The sequence below is a fragment of the Artemia sp. Qi Xiang Cuo genome, chromosome 1 (assembly GCF_049724085.1).
Source record: "Artemia sp. Qi Xiang Cuo chromosome 1, ASM4972408v1, whole genome shotgun sequence".
Lineage (NCBI taxonomy): Eukaryota > Metazoa > Arthropoda > Branchiopoda > Anostraca > Artemiidae > Artemia > Artemia sp. Qi Xiang Cuo.
This window is the reverse complement of record NC_142794.1, coordinates 92,981,887-93,004,789: the sequence shown is the minus strand read 5'-3', so window position 1 is coordinate 93,004,789 and position 22,903 is coordinate 92,981,887. Positions and strand designations below refer to the sequence as shown.

The following is a 22,903-nucleotide window of genomic DNA, read 5'->3' as shown; positions in this document are numbered from 1 at the left end:
CATATTGGTCCTCTTTGTGGCAAAATCTTAGTTTGATGCAAAATGGCAGAACACGCCACTTTCCCGTGGCAAAATATTTTTGGTCAATTACGGATTACTAGAACGTTTAATTTCCATCGAATGGGTCATCTTTCGATCTTCTAAAACTATTAGTTCGACACGATCACACCTTGGGAAAAAAGAAGGCTCCATGATATTTCTTCTGGGAAGAAATGCGAAATTCCCTAAAACAGTACTCCCTAATATGATGAATCTAATGGCGTGATGTTCATTAGGATCACTTAATTTTGGAGGGCCTTTTTTTAAAATAAATTTAAAAAAAACTTTCAACAAAATAAGTTTTTCAAAGAAAAGTAAAGAACTCCATTAAACAAAAAATGAGCAAAAATAAAATCAAATATACCAAGCGTGAAACTGCCACAAATCAGCATCGATAAATAAATCAAACCCAAAACGAACAGAAATTACAATAAATAACCGAGTCAAACTCAAAACGAGCAGAAATTAACATAAGTGGGGCTCAAAGTCCCTATACCTTCCCATGGCCAGAACATATTTTGCACTTTATTGAAAAAACATAAATGTTTTTACTTTTAGAACTTTAACAAATGAAATAATATTAATATTTTGATAACTAAAAATCAGTATATGTATATTAAACTGACAATGCACATTCATTCTACGTACAAGTTTGTACGACAACTCCTTCGATACAAAGTGCTCTGGTTAAAAAAGAAAACCATTGTGCGAACATCATTCTTTATTTAGGCAGCGCGATTGCGCTGCCTATGATCGGGCAAATTTTCTTAGGCTTGTAGCTGTTGATGGGTAACATTAGACTTTTTTTTTTGGAATCAGCATAAGCTGATTCTTTTAAGGCTTTAATTGTCATCAAAAATTCCTTTTTTTAGAGTTTCATTTACTATTGGCCCCAGTTACTCCTTACTTATTTCATTACCACAAACTGCTTGATATATTAAAGAATAGAATTAGAGATTACAAAAACTTAACACAAATAGAGATTTGAGGGAGGGATAACTGCATTGAAACAACAGTCAATGCATTAACAAGTAAAAATTGAACGTGCAATTGAACCCGATATTGAAAACAGCATCACTAATTGTAGAAATTAGCGAAAACTAACCTGTAAATTGCTTGTGTCCTTGTAGCTTTCATCAGAGGCAACTTGAAGTTTTTCGTAAATCCAGGATTCCAACTCATCTGCATCACGCTTGAAATACTAAAGAAAAACAAAAGTGAGCAAAACTTACGTTAAAAACAAACAATAAAACCACAAGCACTTGTTAAAAACTGAATTTTGCTATGACACAAAATTCAAAGGAATGACAGCAGCAAGTCCCCAGCCCCACCCTAAAAATCTCATTAAAAGTAATCAATTAATTCAACTTTAAAGCAATTTTCATATCATTAAAGATAAGGGAGATATTTCATTATTTTCTAAAAAGCCAACTTTAGGTTTTGCCTCGCATGATGCAAAAAAAGAACAAAATCTTGAATCGTCATAAGAACAAGACGGGGAAATTTATATATATATATATATATATATATATATATATATATATATATATATATATATATATATATATATATATATATATATATATATATATATATATATATATATATATATAATTATATCATCAACCCCAAAAATTATCAACATAATTTCCTTAGCCATTCCTGAGTCCTGAGATATTGAAAATACACCCTTGGAAACACCCCAAAAGCATATAATGTACTTTTTTTAGTTGTACATTCCTCTCAACATTCTCTAATGGTTTCCTGAGATTTGAAAATGACATTCCTGAGATACTGAAAATACACCCTTGAAAAAAACCTGGATGCATATAATGTACTTTTTTTAGTTCTACATTCCCTTCAACATCCTCCAATGTTTTCATCTTAATACACATAGCTATTCCTGAGATGTTAGTGATACACCCTTCTGGCAACCTGGTTGCACATACTGTCTTTTGATTTAGTTCAACATCCTCATAAACACTCCCTGGGAGTTTCAAAGGTATTACGCACATGTACTTTAACAAGCAGGATAAGCAGAGAGTCTTCTGGATTAGTTCAACATCCCCCTCAACATTCGCTGACGGTTAAACTTAATACCCTTTTATGTTTTATATGCATTGTTTATATGCCTTTTTGATAACCTGGATGTAGATTATGTTTTTTTATTTAGTTGAAACGTTCCTGAAAGTGCTGACTTAATATCCTTAGCCATTAAGGATGTACACTCTTTTTAGACTAATTGCAGATTCACTCTTTTAATAACCTAGATGAACTTAGTACAGTTTGTTTTAATTCTACATTCCCCTTGAAATTCCTTGACAAATTCAACTTAATGCACTTAGCCATTCCTGAGAGCTGCAGACATGCCTTTTTGACCACCTGAACACACATGTCGAGTCTCCATTTAATTCAATATCCCCATAAGGATTCCCTGAAAGCCATTCCTGAGATTTTGCAAATACACCGTTTTGACAACCTGGATCACATAGTGTCTTTTGATTTAATTCCCACCCCCTAACATCCCCTTAAAGTTTCAACTTAATACTCTTAGCTGTTCCTGAGACATTGCACAAGACCTCCTTTTCAATCATAAAACCTATGTTATTTACAGTTCCTGACAAAACAGTTATCTAAACATTATGAACAAATATATTTAGAGAGTATGGGACTCGAAAACAAGGGCAATAGATGGGGTATGTTACCCATCGGTTACTTTTCACTTTTATAAAGGACACTAGAACTTTCAATTTCCAGTACAATGGGCTTCTTCCAAAGTTTCTAGGACCATCCACACCATATGAGGTGGTCTTAGGGAAAAAACACATTGAAGGCTTGTATGAAACTAGCAAGTTTCGTATCTGCCTTCCCTCTTTCGTCTCTTTATATAAAATCCTAAGTTTTATGTCTGAGACTTTTGGAATTAAAAAACTTATCGAGAAGGAAAGCCCCAGAAAACGTGATTGAAGATTTGCCATTTCTGCGCCAGCTTAAAACAGGAATTTTTGTCAATAGACAGTTATTCTTTTTCAAAATTCGCTTTGAAACTTTGAGTTACTATGGGCCGTGGTTTGCTCTTTACTAAGTTAATGAACAAGCTGAAGGTGCTGGCACTAAAAGGGAGGGATTACAACCTTTGGTTATTAGATTTTAACCATGTAGATTTTTACAGTGCTCTTTTCTTACTTCCCAGCATTTCTACTCCAGAAATTGCTCTGTAGAATCATTTGACTTTCAACAACTGCAGCTGTTTTTTTTAGCAGTACTAGACCTTGATATCCCAAATTGTTGGATTGACGCCCATAACAGTGAAGAAGCCAGTGTGCTTGTTAATATGCTGGAACAAGGAAGTGCAGTCACTTTCAACTAATTTTACCTTTGGAACTTGAAAATTAACAAGATAGATCAAAAACTCTAAGAAAATTTCCTGCAAACAGAGCCAACTTACCTGGAAGTTTTTTGAATCTTCCAACTTGTCTCTTCTGGTCTTAGCAGCATTTTTAAATTCAACATATCTTTGAAGAACTTGCTCACGACGTTCTTGAATGTCTTCAGCCGTTTCTAGGATTTTAACCTCTTTTGGCAGTAAATTATGCTCCATTGCCTGTAAAAAAAATAAAAATCAAAAGAAAATAAGGAAAATATTATTCATAGTTTGCATACTTAAGAAATAGCTTAATAAAATTTAGTACTGCCATCTTTTTGAGCCTGTGGTATTTTCTGTTTATATTTCTTGTGTAAACGATAGGCAATTTTTAATTGGTTGAAATGGTTGTCAACATTCACCCTTCTTTAATGAGTAATCTAGCTTAATCTAGCTGTCTAGCTTGTTAACGAGTTAAGTTAACTACCGAACCGTTGAGAAAAGACAACTTTTGTTAATTCTCTGTTGGGCACGTTCAGTGCATAAGATCCAAATATCCCAAAACAAAGGCCCATAGTTAAAACTTACTTGTTGAGAAGTTAGACATAGTCATTAGCAAATTAACTTGCTTTACTTGTTAATGACTATATCTAACTTTTTTTTTTTTATTCCAATATTCACGGCACCAGGTACTTCGAAGTATCTGATATGCCGCTATTCATTTACCTCGTTCAATGGCCTTGAGGTTTTAAATGTCAATTGAACCTTCTTTTGAAGGTGTTAACAGAGGGAATTGCAGGGATAACATCCCCAGGAAGATCATTCCAGATAGAAGTGCAACGCTGGATGAAGCTGTTCCTCAAGTACTCGGTTTTCGGCGTATCCTCCTTTAGATAATTGGACCGAGCTGTGTGCCTTTGTGTCTGCCTTGTCGGCTGGACAAAGAGGGGCACAATTCGAGAGAGCTCGTCTGAAGGAGGCGAATTCATGTACTTGTAGAAAACAGCCATCGACGCTACATCAAACCTTTCATTTGGAGGCTGGAGCAATTCTTGTGTAGAGGTGCGGCCCGCCCTATTTGCCGTATTTTGGATCTTCTAAAGTAGTGCCGACAGCGTTTTTGGAGCACCAGCAAATAGCGGGCATTAATATTCAGCTATGGGTCTGATGCAAGACTTGTAGAGTGGGATGATAGAGCTTGATGGAAGGTTTTTGCAGCGAAGAGTAACTAACAGCTTTCTTGCGCAAGAGGTTCTCGCCCGATCAAGGTGTTTGTTCCAAGAGAGATCGGTGGAGAAATGAATCCCCCGTAGACGAAGCTTGTCGACTCTCTTTATAGCTTCATTTTTGAAGATGAAACTGGGGTGTTCACGTGGCAGCTTTGATCGGGTAATTAGAAGCTCCTTTGTTTTTGATGCATTGAAGTTGATCATCCATGCATCAGACCACTTTTCAATTTTCAGAAGATCCATCTGTAGGGAAAGGGAGGCTTGTGTTGGGTCTTCGTGTTTTGGGACGGCTGAGTGTGTCATGGTATCGTCGGCAAAGTGATGCAGAGGGTTTCCGAGGTTGTCTTCCATGTCGTTTATGTAGATAAGGAAGAGGGTAGGTCCCAAGACACTGCCCTGGGGTACCCCTGCTTTCATTGGATATTCACGGGAAATAAACCCGTCGAGAACAACCCGCAGTGAACGATCGGAAAGAAAGCTCTCAATCACTTTTAACAGACATCCACGAATACCTATCTGCATAGAGTTTCTTTAGCAGGCCACGGTTCCATACTCTGTCAAAAGCTTTCGCAATGTCGAAGGATAGTAGCCTGATGTTGTATCCCATTGCCAGTAGTTCTATCCACTCCTGATACTGGGCCACTAGGCAGTCTAATGTTGAGCGTTTCCGGCGGAATCCATATTGGAGAAGAAACATTTCATTAATTCTTTCTTTGTTATATCTAGTTAAGGAACTTCTCACAAAAGGACAAGCATATGTCACATTGAGTAGATTTCGATTTTCAATCATCTGAAGGATTGCAAATTGAAGAACTGACAAGCTTACACAAGAGACCATGCAACAAGGATGCAACAAAAACGAGAAAATTATAATGAGTAAAGCAACAAGTCAATTATAATGACAAAAGTGACAAATCAATAATAATTACGCAAATTTCTGGAAAGCATTAATCTACAGACCTTAAATTCCTTCCATTTCCTTCAATTTTCTAAAATCTGTATATATTTCATATTGGATGGATTTGAATTTGGTGCTTACAACTTCTCAAAGATGCCAATAATAGTATTTTCCATAGACTCTTTGCATAACAAAATTCATTGTTTTTTAAAGAAAAAAGAGAAGTTAAACCTAATTAAATAGCAAAAACTCATTAACTTCCAATAGTTTCTTTACATATGTTGTAAAAAAGATCTTTTTATATAACTTATTGTCTATGTTTTTAAAAGCTAAAAAATGCAAGAAAAACATTTTTTTTAATATAGTTTTTCTGATGAAAGTAAAGAGTCAAGTTGAAACTTCAAACAAAAAAGTTAAGAGCCAAGTTGAAACTGCAAACAAACAAAAATTGCTGCTTTGCAATCTACACTCCTGTATTTGCAGAATTCTGAGAAACTAGTGCTTTATTGAAAACTATGCTAACTTGAGTTTTTTAGTGAACTAAATCATGTGGTAAAATTGATTGATTTCAAGGTTGGTAAAAGACAATTGGGAGCTATATAAATTAGCCATTTATTTTCTGTGGGTCATGCAAGGATTCCTTTATTTCTAACCTTGTTTTGTTGTATTGGTTTTGTGTTCTCAGTTAAGGGCTAGGTTGTCAGAATTCTAAAATATACAAAATATCATGAGTCAGTTTATTTGAAACAGCTCTTAAAATATTTGCATAAACTCCAAAAAAGAAGTTTTTCAAGTTTTTTTTCTAAATTAGTGTTCAAAAAAGTACTTAATCTATCATTATTCCTTATAATTTTTACTTGTCAATGTTAAAAGCACACTTAGTTTTCTACTTTTTTGCCCCTAAGACATGGCTTGATGCAAATAGCCTCTTATAGAGTATTTAAAGCTAGACTAGTTTGGATTGGCAAACTACAATCTTAGAAAAATTCCTTTTTCAAGTTTAAGCACAGACAAAAGTTACCCTCACAGCTTAGTCTATCTAAATAAATTTTTGTTCACAGCACTTGTCTGTGACTGAGTCTTTCCATGGTCTGTCTGTGTTTGAGATCCTTTGTTAGAATCCCAGTGCCTATGATTAGGCAATAATTTCCATGATGCAGCTCAAGCTAAAAATGTACATTTGTGAATAGACTCCATTATTATTAGTGCACTTAAATAGTTAACAATGTACATGGCTAAGGCGACTTACTTAATGACACACTTATTAAGGCCAATGTCTCAACATGATTAGGAACGTCTCTTGGATTACTACATCACAAACCAGGCACATGCTATCTGTTTAAAACCACCCAATCATAGGAACAACAATAGAAGTGCCTAAGTACAGAGTTATGTGGAATATGCATTATTATTTTTTTTGCCAATTCACTTTACATGGGAGGAGTTGATGTAGAAGCTTTGTAGAAATTTAAAGTTCTAGTGCCTCTTTTAAGAGTCATAAGTGATTGGAGGGCAGCCAGCTCCCCTCCCATGCTCCTTTTTGCTACACTCTTCCCCAAAGAGATTCAATCAAAATTTTGAGATAAAAATTTTGCTCAGCATAGTTAAAAGGTCCTATAAATATACCTCTGAGGATGACATGACCCTCAAAAGACCTTGGGGCAAGGGCTGTAGGCGGTGTAATTTACCCGTTGTTGACATATACCCCATTTTATTCAGAAAGAGGGGCATTTTCTTATCCTGGGTCTCTAAAAAGGCAAAGGGTATAAAGGTGAAGCTTTCTGGAAATGTTGAGGGGAGTTTTAAACTAATTCAAAACAAACTATGTACATATAGGTTGTCAGACAGGAGTATCAGCAATACCTCAGGAGCAGCTTAGGGTATTAAGCTGCAACTAACTATTAGGGCATAATGAGGGAGATCTTAAACTGACCAGAAGACAATATATACACACAGCTGCTACCACAACTGCTCTTGCTAGTTCTATTACTGCTACTACTACAACTAATATACACTACCAAGGCTAAGGGGTATGAGGATGAAAATTTTAAGGAGTGTTAAGGAGGAAGTTGAATTAAACCAGAACACATTGGGGAGGAGGTATATACTTCAAAAACTCTTTCCAACATATAGTTTAGGCTTGGAAAATGCTCCTATAATCTTCAGTCATCTAACTTCCTACATCTAAAATATTTGAAAGTTCTCCATTGAGATTTTTTACTGACTTAATGCAGGGTTACCTTTCTCATTAATAGTTGGTTAACAATTCCAAAAAAAATCTAATTTAAAAAAAAAAGAAACATTGAGCTAAGATTCCCTTCTGTAAAGAAAATGCTACAATAAAAAAGAATTTCTACTATATGATTCCCTAATCAATGCTCTTTCAAAATGTAAAGGTGACTTCTGTAACAGAAAATAGTTAAGATATAGGGATCAGTTGAAGAAAACACAAACTTAAATAATCTTGCAACCTTGCTTCTCATTTCTAAGGGCATATTGCTTCTGTTTACCTCTTTCCTGGTGGATATAGAGCCCAAACTATAAATTCCCATCACTACCCTTTTCTTTGCTGCATAAGCAGCATCCTAATATATAACTTTAATATTTGCTGTTTGCCCTTGTAAAATATGAGGGGATGTATAAAGTGGGTTGTGTATTTATCAATCAGGGAAGGGAGTAAAGTGAATATGCATATTTAGGAACAAGATGTGTAAGTATTCATCATTGGTTTAAAACATTGTCATAATATTTCCATTTCCTTCAAATGGTCTTCAGATCTAACAATTACCATGGGATGTATTCACATGACCTAATGAGGCTGGTTATAGCCCTACACCCTATATTTTACATTGTTTTCATTGTTGATATAATCATCATATTGAACAAATATTTTCTATTGAATGGATATTTTATACAAGATCTGATTGGGGAATGAAGACAATTGGATGTTAGAGAGACTGCTAATACTTTGACAGTGATTATGGTTAAAATCTCAGTATTCAGAAACAACCTAATTTTGAACACAAATTATCATAAAAATGTATCTTTTCTAAACCAAGAGAATAGGTTCCTAAAAGTTTGCATGATATATATTGTTAAGATTGGCTGATAGTTGGAGACTAAGTTAATTGGGATTGGCTGACTACAATCTTGGACGACTTTTTTCTCAACAGAGTACTCTTATTCCACTTAGCAGCAAATCTGTGGACTTGTAAATACAGCAATACATTTTGGAAAAATATGTAAAAGATTGATTTTGGTACATTGTAGCTGAGGTTATACCTATAGTACAGAGACAGTGCCTAATTTCAGACAAATATTTTGATTGAAATATATCTTTTATAAGCATTGATTCAAGCTAATCATGTGCTTATTGAGCAAATTTAATGAAATCCAGTATTGACACAATCTGGTTTCTATGTGTTATAATAGACACTTTACAGTGATTTGACTGTTGATTTGTTGACTAGATGTCCAGCTGTCAAGTATCTTATTGTAGCCTGTATCATGGTTAATATTTAGTGGTCAACCTCTTCTGAAGGAAACAATCTCATTAAATAAAAGTAGTACCATTAGATTTCTTGTTATATGCTATTTTGTCCCAATGCAATTTGTGAAATATTGCAGCCTATATTTTTAGGTGAAGGATTAGAATAGCAGCTCTTCAAATAGACAGCTAGAATAAACAGAGATATTGTTCCTGATTTATAACTTCATATTCATTTTCATGGTTTTGCCTGCATTTCTGATAATTAATCCCCATAATCCAATACCTAGATAATTCATCCCCTGTCCCCCTCATATAGCCCTAGGCTATGTAAAAAAACAACTAAGATAATAATTGGTAAAAACAAAAAATGGGGGAAAACAAGGAAATATGATTCATTAATATCTGCTGCATATTATACAGTAAGAATTTCATCTATTTTTAGTTTTTATAAGGCTCAGGGCTATATTTTTATTTTATTTAATAAAGGAGGAAGCCATAGGCTTCCTAGAGGGAGGGGTTGGCAATATACTGTCAAAAACACAAACATAATCATACAAATGAATAGAAAGATGCCTCTCTTCTTGTTCTAGCATGTCTTTTTCTGGAAAACTGTCATTCTAGACCTCTACCTATATTTGCTTTCTATTGCATCAGTCAGGAATGCAGAAAGTTTATTTCTCTAATTTTTATCAAAGAAACTATGAAAATCTGACTGAAACTTGAAAAATTCAAGCTTAGGGTCTTTTCACTGTTGTATCTTAGAAAGTAGTTTAGTCAAACTCTCAGGAATATTTCCAGAGCCTTAGTTATCTCCTTTTGAAGCACCCACCTCTAGGCAGTAGCATATTTAAGATTTCTATTTGTGAGAGGGGTCACCAGCTAAAAGCTACTGGAAGTCCAGAAACTAAGTATATTACTGTCAGAGTCTGCTTTTTGAGCTTATTTATTATTATTCTTCTAAAAAAAAACAATAAAATAATGAGTTCAATTAACCACATTGAAAAGTACTAATCTTGCTAATCTTTGAATCAGAAACAAAACAACATGAACACTGTAAATACTTCTTGTATTTTAATCCATCTTGATTTCCTCCCAAAGTTGTTTAAAACAACTTCAATATCCACCTTGACATTGCAATTGATAGACATGTGTGCAAGAACATTCAACCTGGCCCCTCTTGTCTAATTTTGGAGGCAAGTTTTAAACTGCTTTACCTTGCTAAATGAATGTTCAGCAGATGTTCTGATAGCAGGGAGAATACAATCAAGAGTGAGTGCACAGTTGGAAAAAGCAGTTATTGCAAACACCAAGAGTTTCACAAACTTTGTCAGGATGATTGAGACTCACCTATAGACCTTTGTTTGACTTGCCAGACAGTTAGCTCAGCAGGGAGGCTAGTCTCAGAGAACAGAACTGCTTATATTTTTGCAGCTTTGTCACAACCTTGGCTAATATATCATCAACAATACAACAAGGGAACGTAAGTTGGATTTTAAGTGATGTAGCTTGGTGGTTAATACATCTTGTATCAAGTTCTACAGATATATGCTCAAGATATGGGGAAAAGACCAAGTCTTTGTAATAAAGAGAAGTGTCTGAAGCAGAGAATAATCAACATTGGCATTTTGATATTGATGCAGGTGTCCTAACACTTTAAGCCATCTGGACTGCTTTTCAATAAAAAGAAGGGAAAAATCCACTTCCAGTAGCTCTGTTAATACAGACTTGCATACATCAATATTGTCACAGTAGGTAAGTAGATCTAAATTCTCCATCTGCAGAGAAACAGAACTTAAAAGTAGAGTCAAATTTACTTTTTCAACAAGAATCAATGGAAAAATAAAGCTGAACTCAATAATTGATGCTACTAAGGAGTTAGCTTTCTTATTAGACCTGAATTGGACTGGTTCTCAACAAAGCTCTCCAGTACTGCAACTACAGCAAGGAAATGGTCCAGAAACATGACAATACTATCATGCCTTTCAACCCATCATTTTTCACAAAGGCAAAGGAGCTTTGTTTGTGGCAGAGCAGAAAAAAAAGGGATTTGGCCAATAGGAAGCAGTGTTTATAGATTGCACCTTTTTCTCAAGGGCTGAACATCAGTTATGAAAACTTTTGGAGCCAGGTACTTTGAATTGAAAACTATGATGCTTTGTCACTATACCCTTGACATTCTGGCTTAACTTTTTCAGGAAATTCAAAGTTTTTTTCTGGTTTCCAAAGCCTACACATGAACTTCAACTTTTGAGCATTAGAAATCTGGTCATGGTTATCAAAGGACTTCAGACTAATGTCAAGAAAGGTGATTATGGGTGCAGTGACTGAGGTGTCTTCTTATTGTTGGTCTATTTCATGAAAGGGATTATTAATGCTTTGGTTAAGAAGTTATTTTATTGTCTTATACAAATTAACATGAAAAATCGTAAAATAAAAAAAAATCTGTATTGGGTGTGTATACAGAAGCCCTAGTGCACCCAGTCTTAATGATTGTGAAATACATCTTAAAACTATCATTGATAGAATGGCATCTACAGTATCATCTGATTTAACAATTATTGGTGATTTCAACTTCCCACTAATCAAGTGGGTTGATGTCCTTTGTCATGTAGTATCTAATAATGGAGATTCACCATTTGTGTCTTGCTTATCTGACAACTTCCTTCACCAAATAGTTGACAAGCCAACAAGTCATTTTGGCAACCAGAATCATTCCTTTTTGGATCTTGTAATTTTGAGCAATCCAGATTCCCTTAACAGGAATGAATTTCTTCCTCCAGTCATCAACAGCAACCACTCAGTTATCCTCTCTGTGTTATCCTCGAAGATACGTCTGCAACCTAGACAGTACAACCTAGCAATACAGAAGGAACTAGCCTCAATAAATTGGTCAAAACTAATTATTTCTGATATTAATATATCACTGAAAAATTTTTAAGAAGCCCTCCTATTGATTGAAAAAAGTACTCCAATGTCATCTACCAAAAAACAGTCAAAAACGCTTCCAGTCCTCACAAAAGATGCAAAAAGAACAAGCAACAAGAAAGCCAGAGCCTGGAAAAGGTACAACAAAGATAAAAATCCCAGGAAAATTGGATAAGGTGTGCAAACGCTCGGAATTTTGCCTCTAATATAATTACAGAATTGAAGTCTCAGCATGAGGAAAAGCTTGCCACAGACATCAAGACAAATCCCAAATCTTTCTCAAGACATGTTTTATGCCAAAAATCTAAACTGCCACACCATTCCTGATCTCAGAAATAATGGCATAACCCACTCATTGCCAATAGATAAGGCCAATGTATTAAATACTCAGTTTGCCTCTTCCTTCACCATCCAATCTTGTTCAACTATCCCTGCAGCACCATCAAACTTAATATGTCATCCAATGCCAAAATTATCAATTACCAAAGATATGGTCTTAAATAGCCTGGAAAAACTTGATGTTAATGAATCAAAAGGATCAGATGGAATACACCCAAGGCTTTTCAAGGAATGCTGAATTGTTCTCTGTTCTCCCTTGTGTAGACTCTTCCAGCTGTCCCTACAAAATGGAGAACTACCGTCAGTTTGGAAAAAGTCCTATATAACACCAATCCACAAAAAATTACCGTCCTATTAGCATCACTTCTGCAGTTGTAAAGGTGCTTGAGAGATTTGTTAATAGAGCTCTAATTCAGCACTTGGAAACTAATAACATCCTCACTTCCAATCAACATGGCTTCAGATCTTTAAGATCTGTTGACACTAATCTCATACACACATATGAGTATGTTACATCATTATTGGATAATGATGTACCTGTTGACATTGTGCTCCTGGACCTCTCAAAAGCATTTGACAGGGTTTGTCATGAATTCCTCATTACCAAACTAAAAGCAGCAGCTGTTGATGATGTTATTGTCCAGTGGATACAGAGTTTCCTTTCAGAAAGAACACAAGTTGTAAGAGTTCACAACTCTCAAGGTGTCCCTCATTGCTCCTTGTCTACAACTGTTTTAAGCAGCATTCCCCAGGGGACCATTTTTGGGCCAAGTCTCTTCAACTTATAAATAAATGATACACCCAATCTTCTCTCAATCCTTCTCACTCTTTATGCTGATGATTCAAAACTTGTTGGTAAAGCAGCCACACCCTCTGACTGGTAATCTATTCAAAAGGACCTTAATATTCTTGGGACTTGGGCTGATACATGGCTCCTCTCGGTCAATACTGATAAATACCAAATAATTCACATTGGTAATCACAACACACATCACTAATACCATCACCAAGGAAACCCCCTTTTTGCAGTCCCTGAAGCAAGAGATCTTGGAGTCATTGTTGACCGTCAACTAAAGTTCTGCACCCATGCAAAATCTGTATTGTCATCTGCCCTCCAATCTCTTGGAATGATCAAAAGGACTAACTCTAGCAGACACCCAAGCATGTGTATTAAGCTCTACAACGCACTAGTTTGCCCGCACCTAGAGGTTGGAATGTCCCTATCATCACCCTATTTCAAGAAGGACAAAGAAATTCTAGAAAGAGTTCAACAAAGAGCAACCAAAATGGTCAAAGGCCTCAAACAAATGCCATACAAAGAGTGTTTACATCACTTGAAACTTCCTACTCTTGCATACAGGAGGAAATGTGGTGATATGATAATGACCCATAAAATTATTTCCAAAAATGATCTCCCTTGTCTCCTTACCCCTCCCCAGAACATTCTGTGACTAGAGGTCATTCCAGAAAGATCTTCAAGTAATGCTCCTTAGTCCAAGAAAGAAGCCATTTTTTCAGCAAACAAGTAACAAACTTGTGGGATCTAGTCTCTGAAAATACATTGGCTGCTGATTCAACAGGTGCATTGAAGAAGAATTTAGACAAAGAATGGCTACAGCAAGAGTTCCTGTACAACTGGGAAGCTGCTAAGTCCTCAACCAAAATTTAGCAAACAACCCATTGAAGTCACAACAAAGCATTACAAGGATGAAAATCCTTAATTTTGCTCCAAGCTGTGGTTTAAGGTAAGATACCTGTCAATATATATTGTGCTTTCTTTTCACATATCACTGAGTCAAGTCAAATACTAGCAACAAAGCTTGCACAGCTCCCAATCTGGTGAAATGTAGTCACAATAATTATGAAATGAGACTCAAGCAAAGGAATTGAATGAAAATTCTTGGCTAAGGACATGAGAAAGATCTTAGAAGTGTAGGATCTAGACCTAGATAGATATATGTTTTCACTTTCTTCCTAGCTGAATTATTGCACAACCTAGAAATTTACTAATAGTCTTGGTGAGAGGCAAAGCTGTCATTGCCCTTTTTTAGAATTGCATAAAATAGGGCTGTTTTTTCACTCATCAATGTGCTAAGATATTACATCTTTTGTCAGAAAATGCTTAAAAGTGAAATCTTTGAACAAAGATCTTACATCTTTGGTTCTTTTTGTGCAAATGTCTTTCATCATTCTGCTCTAATCAGCAGTCTGAGAACAATGATGAGTAGATCATCAAAGTTCTCTCATCATTGTTCTATATGTCAGAACAGTGGTCGTCTTCACACTTTTTGCTAACTTCAGTGAGCTGTAAGACCTTAGAACAAAGATGACTTAAAAAACAATAATCTTTGCAGAAAGATGCAAGATCTTAGTGCTAAGAAACAGGCCTAATGATGTCATTCTACCTGTTGATATAAGGGCTGTTTTTTCACTCATCAATGTGGTAAGATCTTACATCTTTTGTCAGAAAACACTTAAAAGTGAAATCTTTGAACAAAGATCTTACATCTTTGGTTGTTTTTGTGCAAACATCCTTTGTCATTCTGCTCTGATCAGTGGTCTGAGAACAATGATGAGTAGATCATCAAAGTTCTCTCATCATTGTTCTATACGGAAGAACAGTGGTGGTCTTCACACTTTTTGCTAACATCAGTGAGCTGTAAGATCTTAGAACAAAGATGAGTTAAAAAACAATTATTTTTGCAGAAAGATATAAGATCTTAGTGCTAAAAATGGGCCAATAGTCTACCACCTATCCTTACGTTAGGCCAGGGTTCAAAAAGGGCTTAAAATTTAATTTGCATGAAAAGCAATTATTATAGCTATTTGGAAAGAACATAACAAGTGGTAAGGCCTATCTTCACATTACTAGTAGGTCAATAATACAGACTGCTCTAAATTTACCATATTCTTTTCTATCAGGATTCACATAGGGATAGATTATACCTGTCATGTAGCCTATGCAATCTTCTAAGTCATAGACATCCAAAGAGACATGACAACTTGGAAATGGTAGCCTTGGCCCTGGGTAGCCTATGTTTCAGGCCCTAGATTCATTCCCTGAAAGTTTATTCAGTAAAGTTCTATGAAATCATATTATTGAGTTAGGAATAAAGTGAATAGGCTACACCATTCAATGCCTTTTTTGGTAAAGTTCTACAAAATCATAGGCTATTATTGAGTTAGGACTAAAGTGAATACACCATTTGATGCCTTTTTTTATGCTGATTGTAAATATAATAAGCATTTCTATCGGAAATGACTTTCAGCCCCCCCCCCCCTTATATAGGCCAATTCAGGGTTAGGTATAGCCTATATAGGGAGGGGGAGGCTGATATTCATTTCTGATAGAAATGCTTATTATATTCGTAATCAGCATAAAAAAAGGGTAAAATTCTACTTTAGCTACTTTTGACTATCTTGGAAAGGGGTTAGGTTAGGAAAGTAAAACTGTCGGGGATGGTTCTACAGGCTAAAGTATGTCCCGGGAAGGTATTTTCAAGTATCCACCTCCAATCCTCCCTCCAGAGGGTCCTCACCTTTGATGACCTTTAAAAATGTGTGAGTTATCAAAGTGAAACCTTGCAAAATAGATCTTCTGCTTAAATAAAGTAGGCTACAACAAAATTGTTTTCAGCTTCACAACTTTGCTCAATCCCAATTTATAAGGTTTTAAAGATATGCAAATACATTTCCTAAATTTTGGAAATAAACTATTTATATGTCTTAAAATTCTGCTCAAATACCTGAAATTGCATTTTCAGAGCTAAAGCCAGAGAAAAAGAAACTGATAACTGAAAATTAAGGTAAAATGTTGTTTTGTCAAAATTTCAATGGGTACAGATCTGTCATGTAGGCAAATTTCATGACCCTCTAGAGGGGGGAGGAGTGGAGGTAGGTACTTCAAAATACCTTCCCGGGACATACTTTAGCCTGTAGACCCATCCCTGAAAGTTTCATTTGCCTAACCTAGCCCCTTCCCAAGATAGCCAAAAGTAGCTAAAGTAGAACTTTACCAAAAAAAGGCATCAAATGGTGTATTCACTTTATTTCTAACTCAATAATATGATTTGGTAGAACTTTACCCCTTTTTTTATGCTGATTACAAATATAATAATCATTTATATCAGAAATGAATTTCAGCCCCCCCCCCCCTATAAATGGCAATTCAGGGTTTGGTATATAGCCTATAGGGGGGGGAACTGAAATTCATTTCCAATAGAAATGATTATTATATTCCTAATCAGCATAAAAAAGGCATCAAATGGTGTATTCACTTTATTCCTAACTCAATAATACAATTTCGTAGAACTTCACTGTTTATTCAGTTAAATAAACTAAACTAGAATTTTACCAAACATTTTGATTAGCCTATTAATTTGATAGCCTAGTCCTACAGCAATATTCTCATTTGAAGTTTATTTTTAAAGCTAGACTATGCTTCAGAGATGAATAGGAGCCAATCGAAAAAGCAAACTGGGATCATCAGATGAAACAATATAAAACCTTTACCTATACAAGGATCATTGTTTAAAGTAGGGTAATCAATAATTGCATATAGACAAAATTCAATACATACGTAACTGTGCAGACGAACACAACCTTAGCTTTTATGGTTATTGTAATCTACTCTTCAAATCCTTATATGCTTTCACTGAGTTGAAAAACAAAACTTATACCTAAGAGACCAACGCCCAAACTTTATTTTTATTGATTTCCTACTTGACAGTTTAGTAAAACTATTATTATTATTTTTATTAATAATTATAACCTGCAAATATTGACAACTTAAACAGCAAAAAGAAAATACTTCAATTGTGATTAAGTTTAAACCTTAGCGATTTCTTTCATTATATTCGTATATTTAATCAGCCATTTTTGCAGTCCTTTAGGGTACGTCTACAACTAATTTTTGTGGAAATTGGGCCGGAGATCTGAAAGCCGAGTGGCCGTTTTCACTGAAACCCGCTATACAAGCTAATGGATAAATGAATATTAAAAAGAGCTTGAAATGAATGGTCAAATGAGACTTAAAACAAATGGAAAGCACCACTTAGTGGAAGACACTATTATTAATTCTACCAATAACTAATAACAGCACCAAGCTGTCTGGGACCAACACAGCTGCGCACGTGTCTCCTCCGATTCGATCTATTTATAGCTTCACTCTTATCCCTTACTTAGAAGGTTCAAATTCCTTTACATCGTTCCTTATGACCTCATCCATCCCCCTTTCGTGGACAACCTGCTATTCGTCCGGTCCCAGATGTATCGCCAAAAAGAGCAATCTTCCTAAGTATCCAACAACCATGACATCCCAGCCATATCAACCTCTCCTAACTATAGACCTAGAAAGTGGAATTGAACCACAATTTTCATACAGCTTGTTGTATGACGTACGACCTGTAAAGTGGATAACTGAAATTAAAAGGAGCCAATTCCTCTGGGAAGCATTTAACAAATCATCTACTTGCATCTGAGGCACCAAAGCTTCAAAGCGTTGCTTACCTAGGCTAGGGAATAATCTATTCCTGTTTCTACTGACCTAGGCAATAAGATCCCATAACAAAAGTAGCATATTTGTACATTGCGTCCTGTTTATTGTTCGTGTAGTTGTAAATAAAATTCATCCAAGTCACTACTTACTTATTTACTTGAAACGAGACACAGGCTATTCAGCCCAACTCGGAACCAAGAAGCTGCTGGGCCAAATGCTTCCATTAGGTTCTGTCTTCTGTCAGTGGTCGAAGAAACTTGAACCAGGCCTTGTCCCACTTGTGACCATGCCTTCAGAATCCCCTAAGCAGTTAAAACCCCCCAAGTCACTACTATTTTCATCAGCTGGTTCTACAGGGACACATACTACTATGACTGATTCCCTGCCATTTTTAGATACAAAATGAGTGATTAAAGTTCTATTATTAACACCTTCCCAGCCTAAAGAAGGTTTAACAGCTTTTTAAATTCATTATGAGCCCTACTCCCTGCCGATACAACCCACTCTTCCTGCCTGGGTAAATAAATCCTATATCGCCTACTTTCATGCTTTTTACCCCCTGGGATATGATTTTCTGAAACTATTAATAAGTCCAGTTCGAAGCGTCTGAGTACATCAATCAAAATTTCGATACGATACTTGTCTGTTAACGTTGTAACATTCCAAGTTGCAATTTCCTTATTCTTTAAAGAATTGAAATTGTTGTGGCATCAAGAAAAGGAATGGTCGGAGAACCAGTGCAGGACAGGGACTAACACAGCTGCTCAAGTCTACGCGAAGCACTAAAACCGGGTTAGAACCGGACAATAATAAGTCCCTAGGACCTCCATCGTCAATGGAGGGTATGTGCAATCCTAGTGCCAGCTTGTTTACAGTATTTCCACACTTCCACACTTGGTGATGCTAATCAATCAAAAAGAGTCAAGATCCTGCATAGACAAACTCAAGTGATTACCTCTGACTCATTATGGATTTATGCTTGTAAATATTGTGCCACTAGGAGCAGGTAATCCACAATAGATAATTTAGCTAGGAAGAGATTTTTCAGCCCAAAAAATCGCAAAAAACAGAACAAAAACAAAAGAATTATCTATTAATCACAATCCACTGCAAATACTTTGTCGTTTACTAGGCTACGATTTCTTCAAGGGTAGTCATTCCTTAAAGTCAAACTGCAGCACCGTTGGCAATCACGATTTTGGTTAGTAAAACTCGTGAAAGGTTCACCTCATGCCACCACGAGGCCACGCAAGCAGAAATTTCCTGCTTACCCAAGCCTATCCTAACCTTACTATGAACTATTATAATCATAATCTATGTTAAAGCTTTTCTTGTCCTTACTGTAGTGTCTGAAGGATACCCGGACATACTACATCAATTTTGTAATTTTTAGCAGCCAAAATGTTTGCAAGATATAAATTTGAAGCATAGCTTAGTTGAGGTAACTGTTAAGCTTAAATTGTTATTTCTGCCAGAATTTGTATAATTCAAATGCCACTTTATTTCAATTTGAAGAGGTAATATACATTTCCTTCCATTTTCAAAGATTAAGCAATTTACAGCGTTAATAATAAAATTTGGAAGATTTTTCACTTTTGATGATGTTTACCTTTATTCAAGTAATATTTTCCATCTTATATCCTTTGCCAACACCTCCGTCTACCTTGTAATATATAAACAATTCAGAATGACAAAATTCAGATTTTTTTTGTCGGAGATTAGCCAGTTTACAACTTTAATAACAACCTTTGACAAATTTTACGCTTTTTAAGATATTAAAATTTATTCTATAAGTATTTTCAGTCCTTTTAGCTTTTGCCAATAACTGAGTTTTACTTGTAGAACATAATACCTCGTCATGCCAAAATTTTAACATTTTTCATTCATTTTCCAGATTACCCAATTCATAACTTTAATAAAAAATTTACAGATTTTACACTTTGAAGGTATTCACTATTACACAACACATGCCAAAAGTGAGACATTTTAGAGACTAGTATCTTTTTTTTCAGAAAAAGCGACGACATCTTTCTAGAGATTTTGTCAATCTGGAAATTCTTTTCTTTCCTTAAAGCAATTTTTGACCGAATGAAGCAAAAAGGAGTAACCTTATAATAAACACCTACTTTTTTTATGCTAAAGAAACTAATTAATAATAAGGTACCATGCACTGTCATCTATGTTAAAGTCAGTAACTATTCTGATGTAGTCAACCAGTAACAAGTAGAAGTAGTAGCAAAAGTCGTAGTAATATTAGTAACCCTAAAAGTTTTAGTTTAATACCCTAAGCCATTGCTGGGATATCGATGATAGACCTCTTTAATACCTCATAGGCACATAGTGTTTTGATTTAGTTCAACATCCCCCTCAATATTGCCCTGAATGCTTTAACATAATTCCCTAAGCCGTTTCTGCGATATTGCTAATAGGTTCTTTTGACAACCTGCACACACATACCGTGATTTGGTTTGATTCAAAACCAACCTCAACGTCTCCTTAAAGTTTCATCTCAATACCCTTATCCTTAGTAATAGTAATAGTTGTAATAGTAGTCATAGTAGTAGTAGTAGTGGTAGCAGTAGCACTAGTTGTATTAGGAGAAAAAATAAAGGGAAGATGTATTTTTGATCGCAGGGAAAGCAGACAAACTATAGGGAAGATGCCGCTTTGGTCGCAGGGAAAGCAGACAAACAATAGGGAAGAAGTCGCTTTGATCACAGAAAAGGCAGACAAATTATAGGGGAGATGTCACTTTGATCGCAGGGAAAGCAGACAAACTATACGGGAAAATGTCGCTTTAATCGCAGGGATTGAAATGACTAGTATAAATACATCCTTAGGAAGTAACCAAAATTCGGATCAAGATTTAGGCCGGGGAAACGATCAAGATACCCGCAAGAGTTTTATGAGGATGTAGATTCAAATGATTCTGGATAGGATATTCAGATCTTAAAACATTTTAACTTTAAGTCGTGTGTATAAATATTTTTCCAGTTATTCAATGTCCTTTCTTTAATATCTTTCACATAAATCTTTGCATATCTTTGCATAAACTTAGCGTTTAATTAAAAAAAAGAGCTAAAGGAAATTATGTATATGGACAACATTGCTGCTGTTACCCAGATTTTGCTCTCAATAAATAGATTAATCGTAATAAAAACTGAGTTGAATTTTATAGCATATTTTATAAAGAAAATTGGAATTATTTCCAATCTTCATTTTTATAATTTTTTTTCCGCAAAGATAGGCTTTCTCTGCATTAAAATGCGATAAAATATATTGTTAAGTCTATGCTATATGTTTACGTGTAGGGACAATTGTAAGGGACTGCGCACCTAGTAAACAAAAAGGTTTTCACTTAAAAACAGTGTCAAGATTGCCAGTTTTGTGGCCGAGAAGGGAAGCAAAGTTTAAAGACTTATCCTGCTGAAGTGATTCCCCGTCAAAACAGAACAATTTTTGAACAGAGTCCCGTAATCTTGGTACAAGGGGCAAACTTAAACGTTTTTTCCTCCTTCTATCAAACAGCTTATTCATTTCTTCCTTATCCTACAATGAAAAATTTATTACAATAACGTTTATCTTGGGATGTTTTTCTCCTTAGTTTATCCAGTGCGTGTATTAAGCTGGGGCCAGCATCCCCCTAGCCCCTCTGTAAAATTCTGGCTGGGGAAAATCTCCCTTCCTCTCCCATGAAAAACTCCCCCATACACAAAATTAAGCAGTCACAGATCAAGTACAAAATAGATGCCTCAAAATGTCAATAAACGGTATTAAAAGGACCAGATATCAAAACAGTTCTGGTTCGTTTCATTTGACTTAAAAAAGGACTAAAACACTCAATTTGTGAATGAATGAGCATCCTTCGAAGTTTCTATGACCATGAAGGAGAGGTTAGGATGAGGAAGGGGCAGCCTCACTTCTATAAGTAATAAATTCTGCTCATTTTGGAGTTTAATGTTACTCTTTACTTTCAAAATAAAAGTGAAAACCAGAAATAAACGTGAAATTAGGAGGGATTATATATCAAGTTCTACCGAGCCAAGGGTCATAGTAGATCGGGAGAGGACTGATTTGCAAAAAAATATAAAACGTTTAAGTGCCCTTTTAAGTGACCAAACAGAACTCAGGGCAACTAGCCCTCTTCCCATGTTCCTTTTTTCCCCAAAGACGTCCGGATGAAATTTTGAGATAGCCATTTGTTTCAATATAATTGAAAGGTCCAATACAACTTGGGCCAATAATAACCAGAACTCTAAAAATAAGTGGGCTTAACATTATGCTTAACTGTAAAAATATACTTAACAACTATATAGATTGACAGCTCTTTGGAAAAATACAGTCAAGCAAGAAATACTTTACTTTTAAACAATAGAGACCAAGATGTCACCGATCTTCTAGGCTTCTGCTGAACTGAATTTTATACGACTGATGCTGGATTTTTGATCAAGACAATCTTGACAAGATTAGCCAAGAATTATACTTGAAGTCGTTTAACAGAACACTCAGTTGGATGTTGGGTTTTGAAATAGAACTTCTACGAAGGAGAATTGTTTTGAAAGCCGAATCATAAATTCAAATTTAGTTTCCTTTGCCTCTTTTTGATTCTGAACACACTGCATTAATGTTTGATATTTAATGATTGAACGCATAGTATATTGAAGGAAATGATCTTTTTGCCAGGAATTCTTACCATTTAAATTTTTGTTTCATTGGGTGTGTAAAAATTAAGTTCTTTTATCCTGTATTCGAGAATTGTATCTGTCATACCACCTTTTATCTTCAGACGCATTCACCCTCCACCCCCGTCACAATTATTACTCTGGTCCCTTCACCCGTGTAATATTATCAGTGGGCGTATTATTTTTAACTGCAGTTTTAGGACCTTTTTACGGTTTTGCAAAGCTGTTAGTTAGGCGAAGGAAATTTTACGCTCCAATTCGGGATAGCCAAGTAAATTTGTTTAAAATATCTAGGCCAACTTTTACAACTCCTAATGCTTGAACAATTAATAACCCTGTATGAAGGCTAATTTTGATATAAAAACAAAAGAATTTAAAGAAGTTGTGTTATAATTTATTTCTTGTTAAGAACTATCCCTAAATACAATCTTCTTACTGTA

The 22,903-nt window shown here is 35.3% G+C and overlaps 1 protein-coding gene across 6 annotated transcripts in view; it reads right to left on the bottom strand.

Moving 5' to 3' along the window:
• The window catches only part of alpha-Spec (alpha spectrin), a 161,085-nt gene extending 144,085 nt beyond the window's left edge, over nucleotides 1-17,000 (bottom strand). For 4 of the 6 annotated variants that reach the window (XM_089087795.1, XM_089087815.1, XM_089087821.1 and 1 more), the window contains exons 1-3: nucleotides 16,864-17,000; nucleotides 3,488-3,643; nucleotides 1,145-1,240 (exon numbers count right to left, since the gene is read on the bottom strand). In XM_089087795.1, the coding sequence (XP_088943921.1) occupies nucleotides 1,145-1,240; nucleotides 3,488-3,640 (249 nt within the window). In that variant the 5' untranslated portion in view covers nucleotides 3,641-3,643; nucleotides 16,864-17,000. The remainder of the gene's footprint in view (nucleotides 1-1,144; nucleotides 1,241-3,487; nucleotides 3,644-16,863) is intronic. The other 2 variants (XM_089087803.1, XM_089087810.1) reach the window with 2 other exon arrangements.
• Between the last annotated feature and the right edge of the window lie 5,903 nt (nucleotides 17,001-22,903).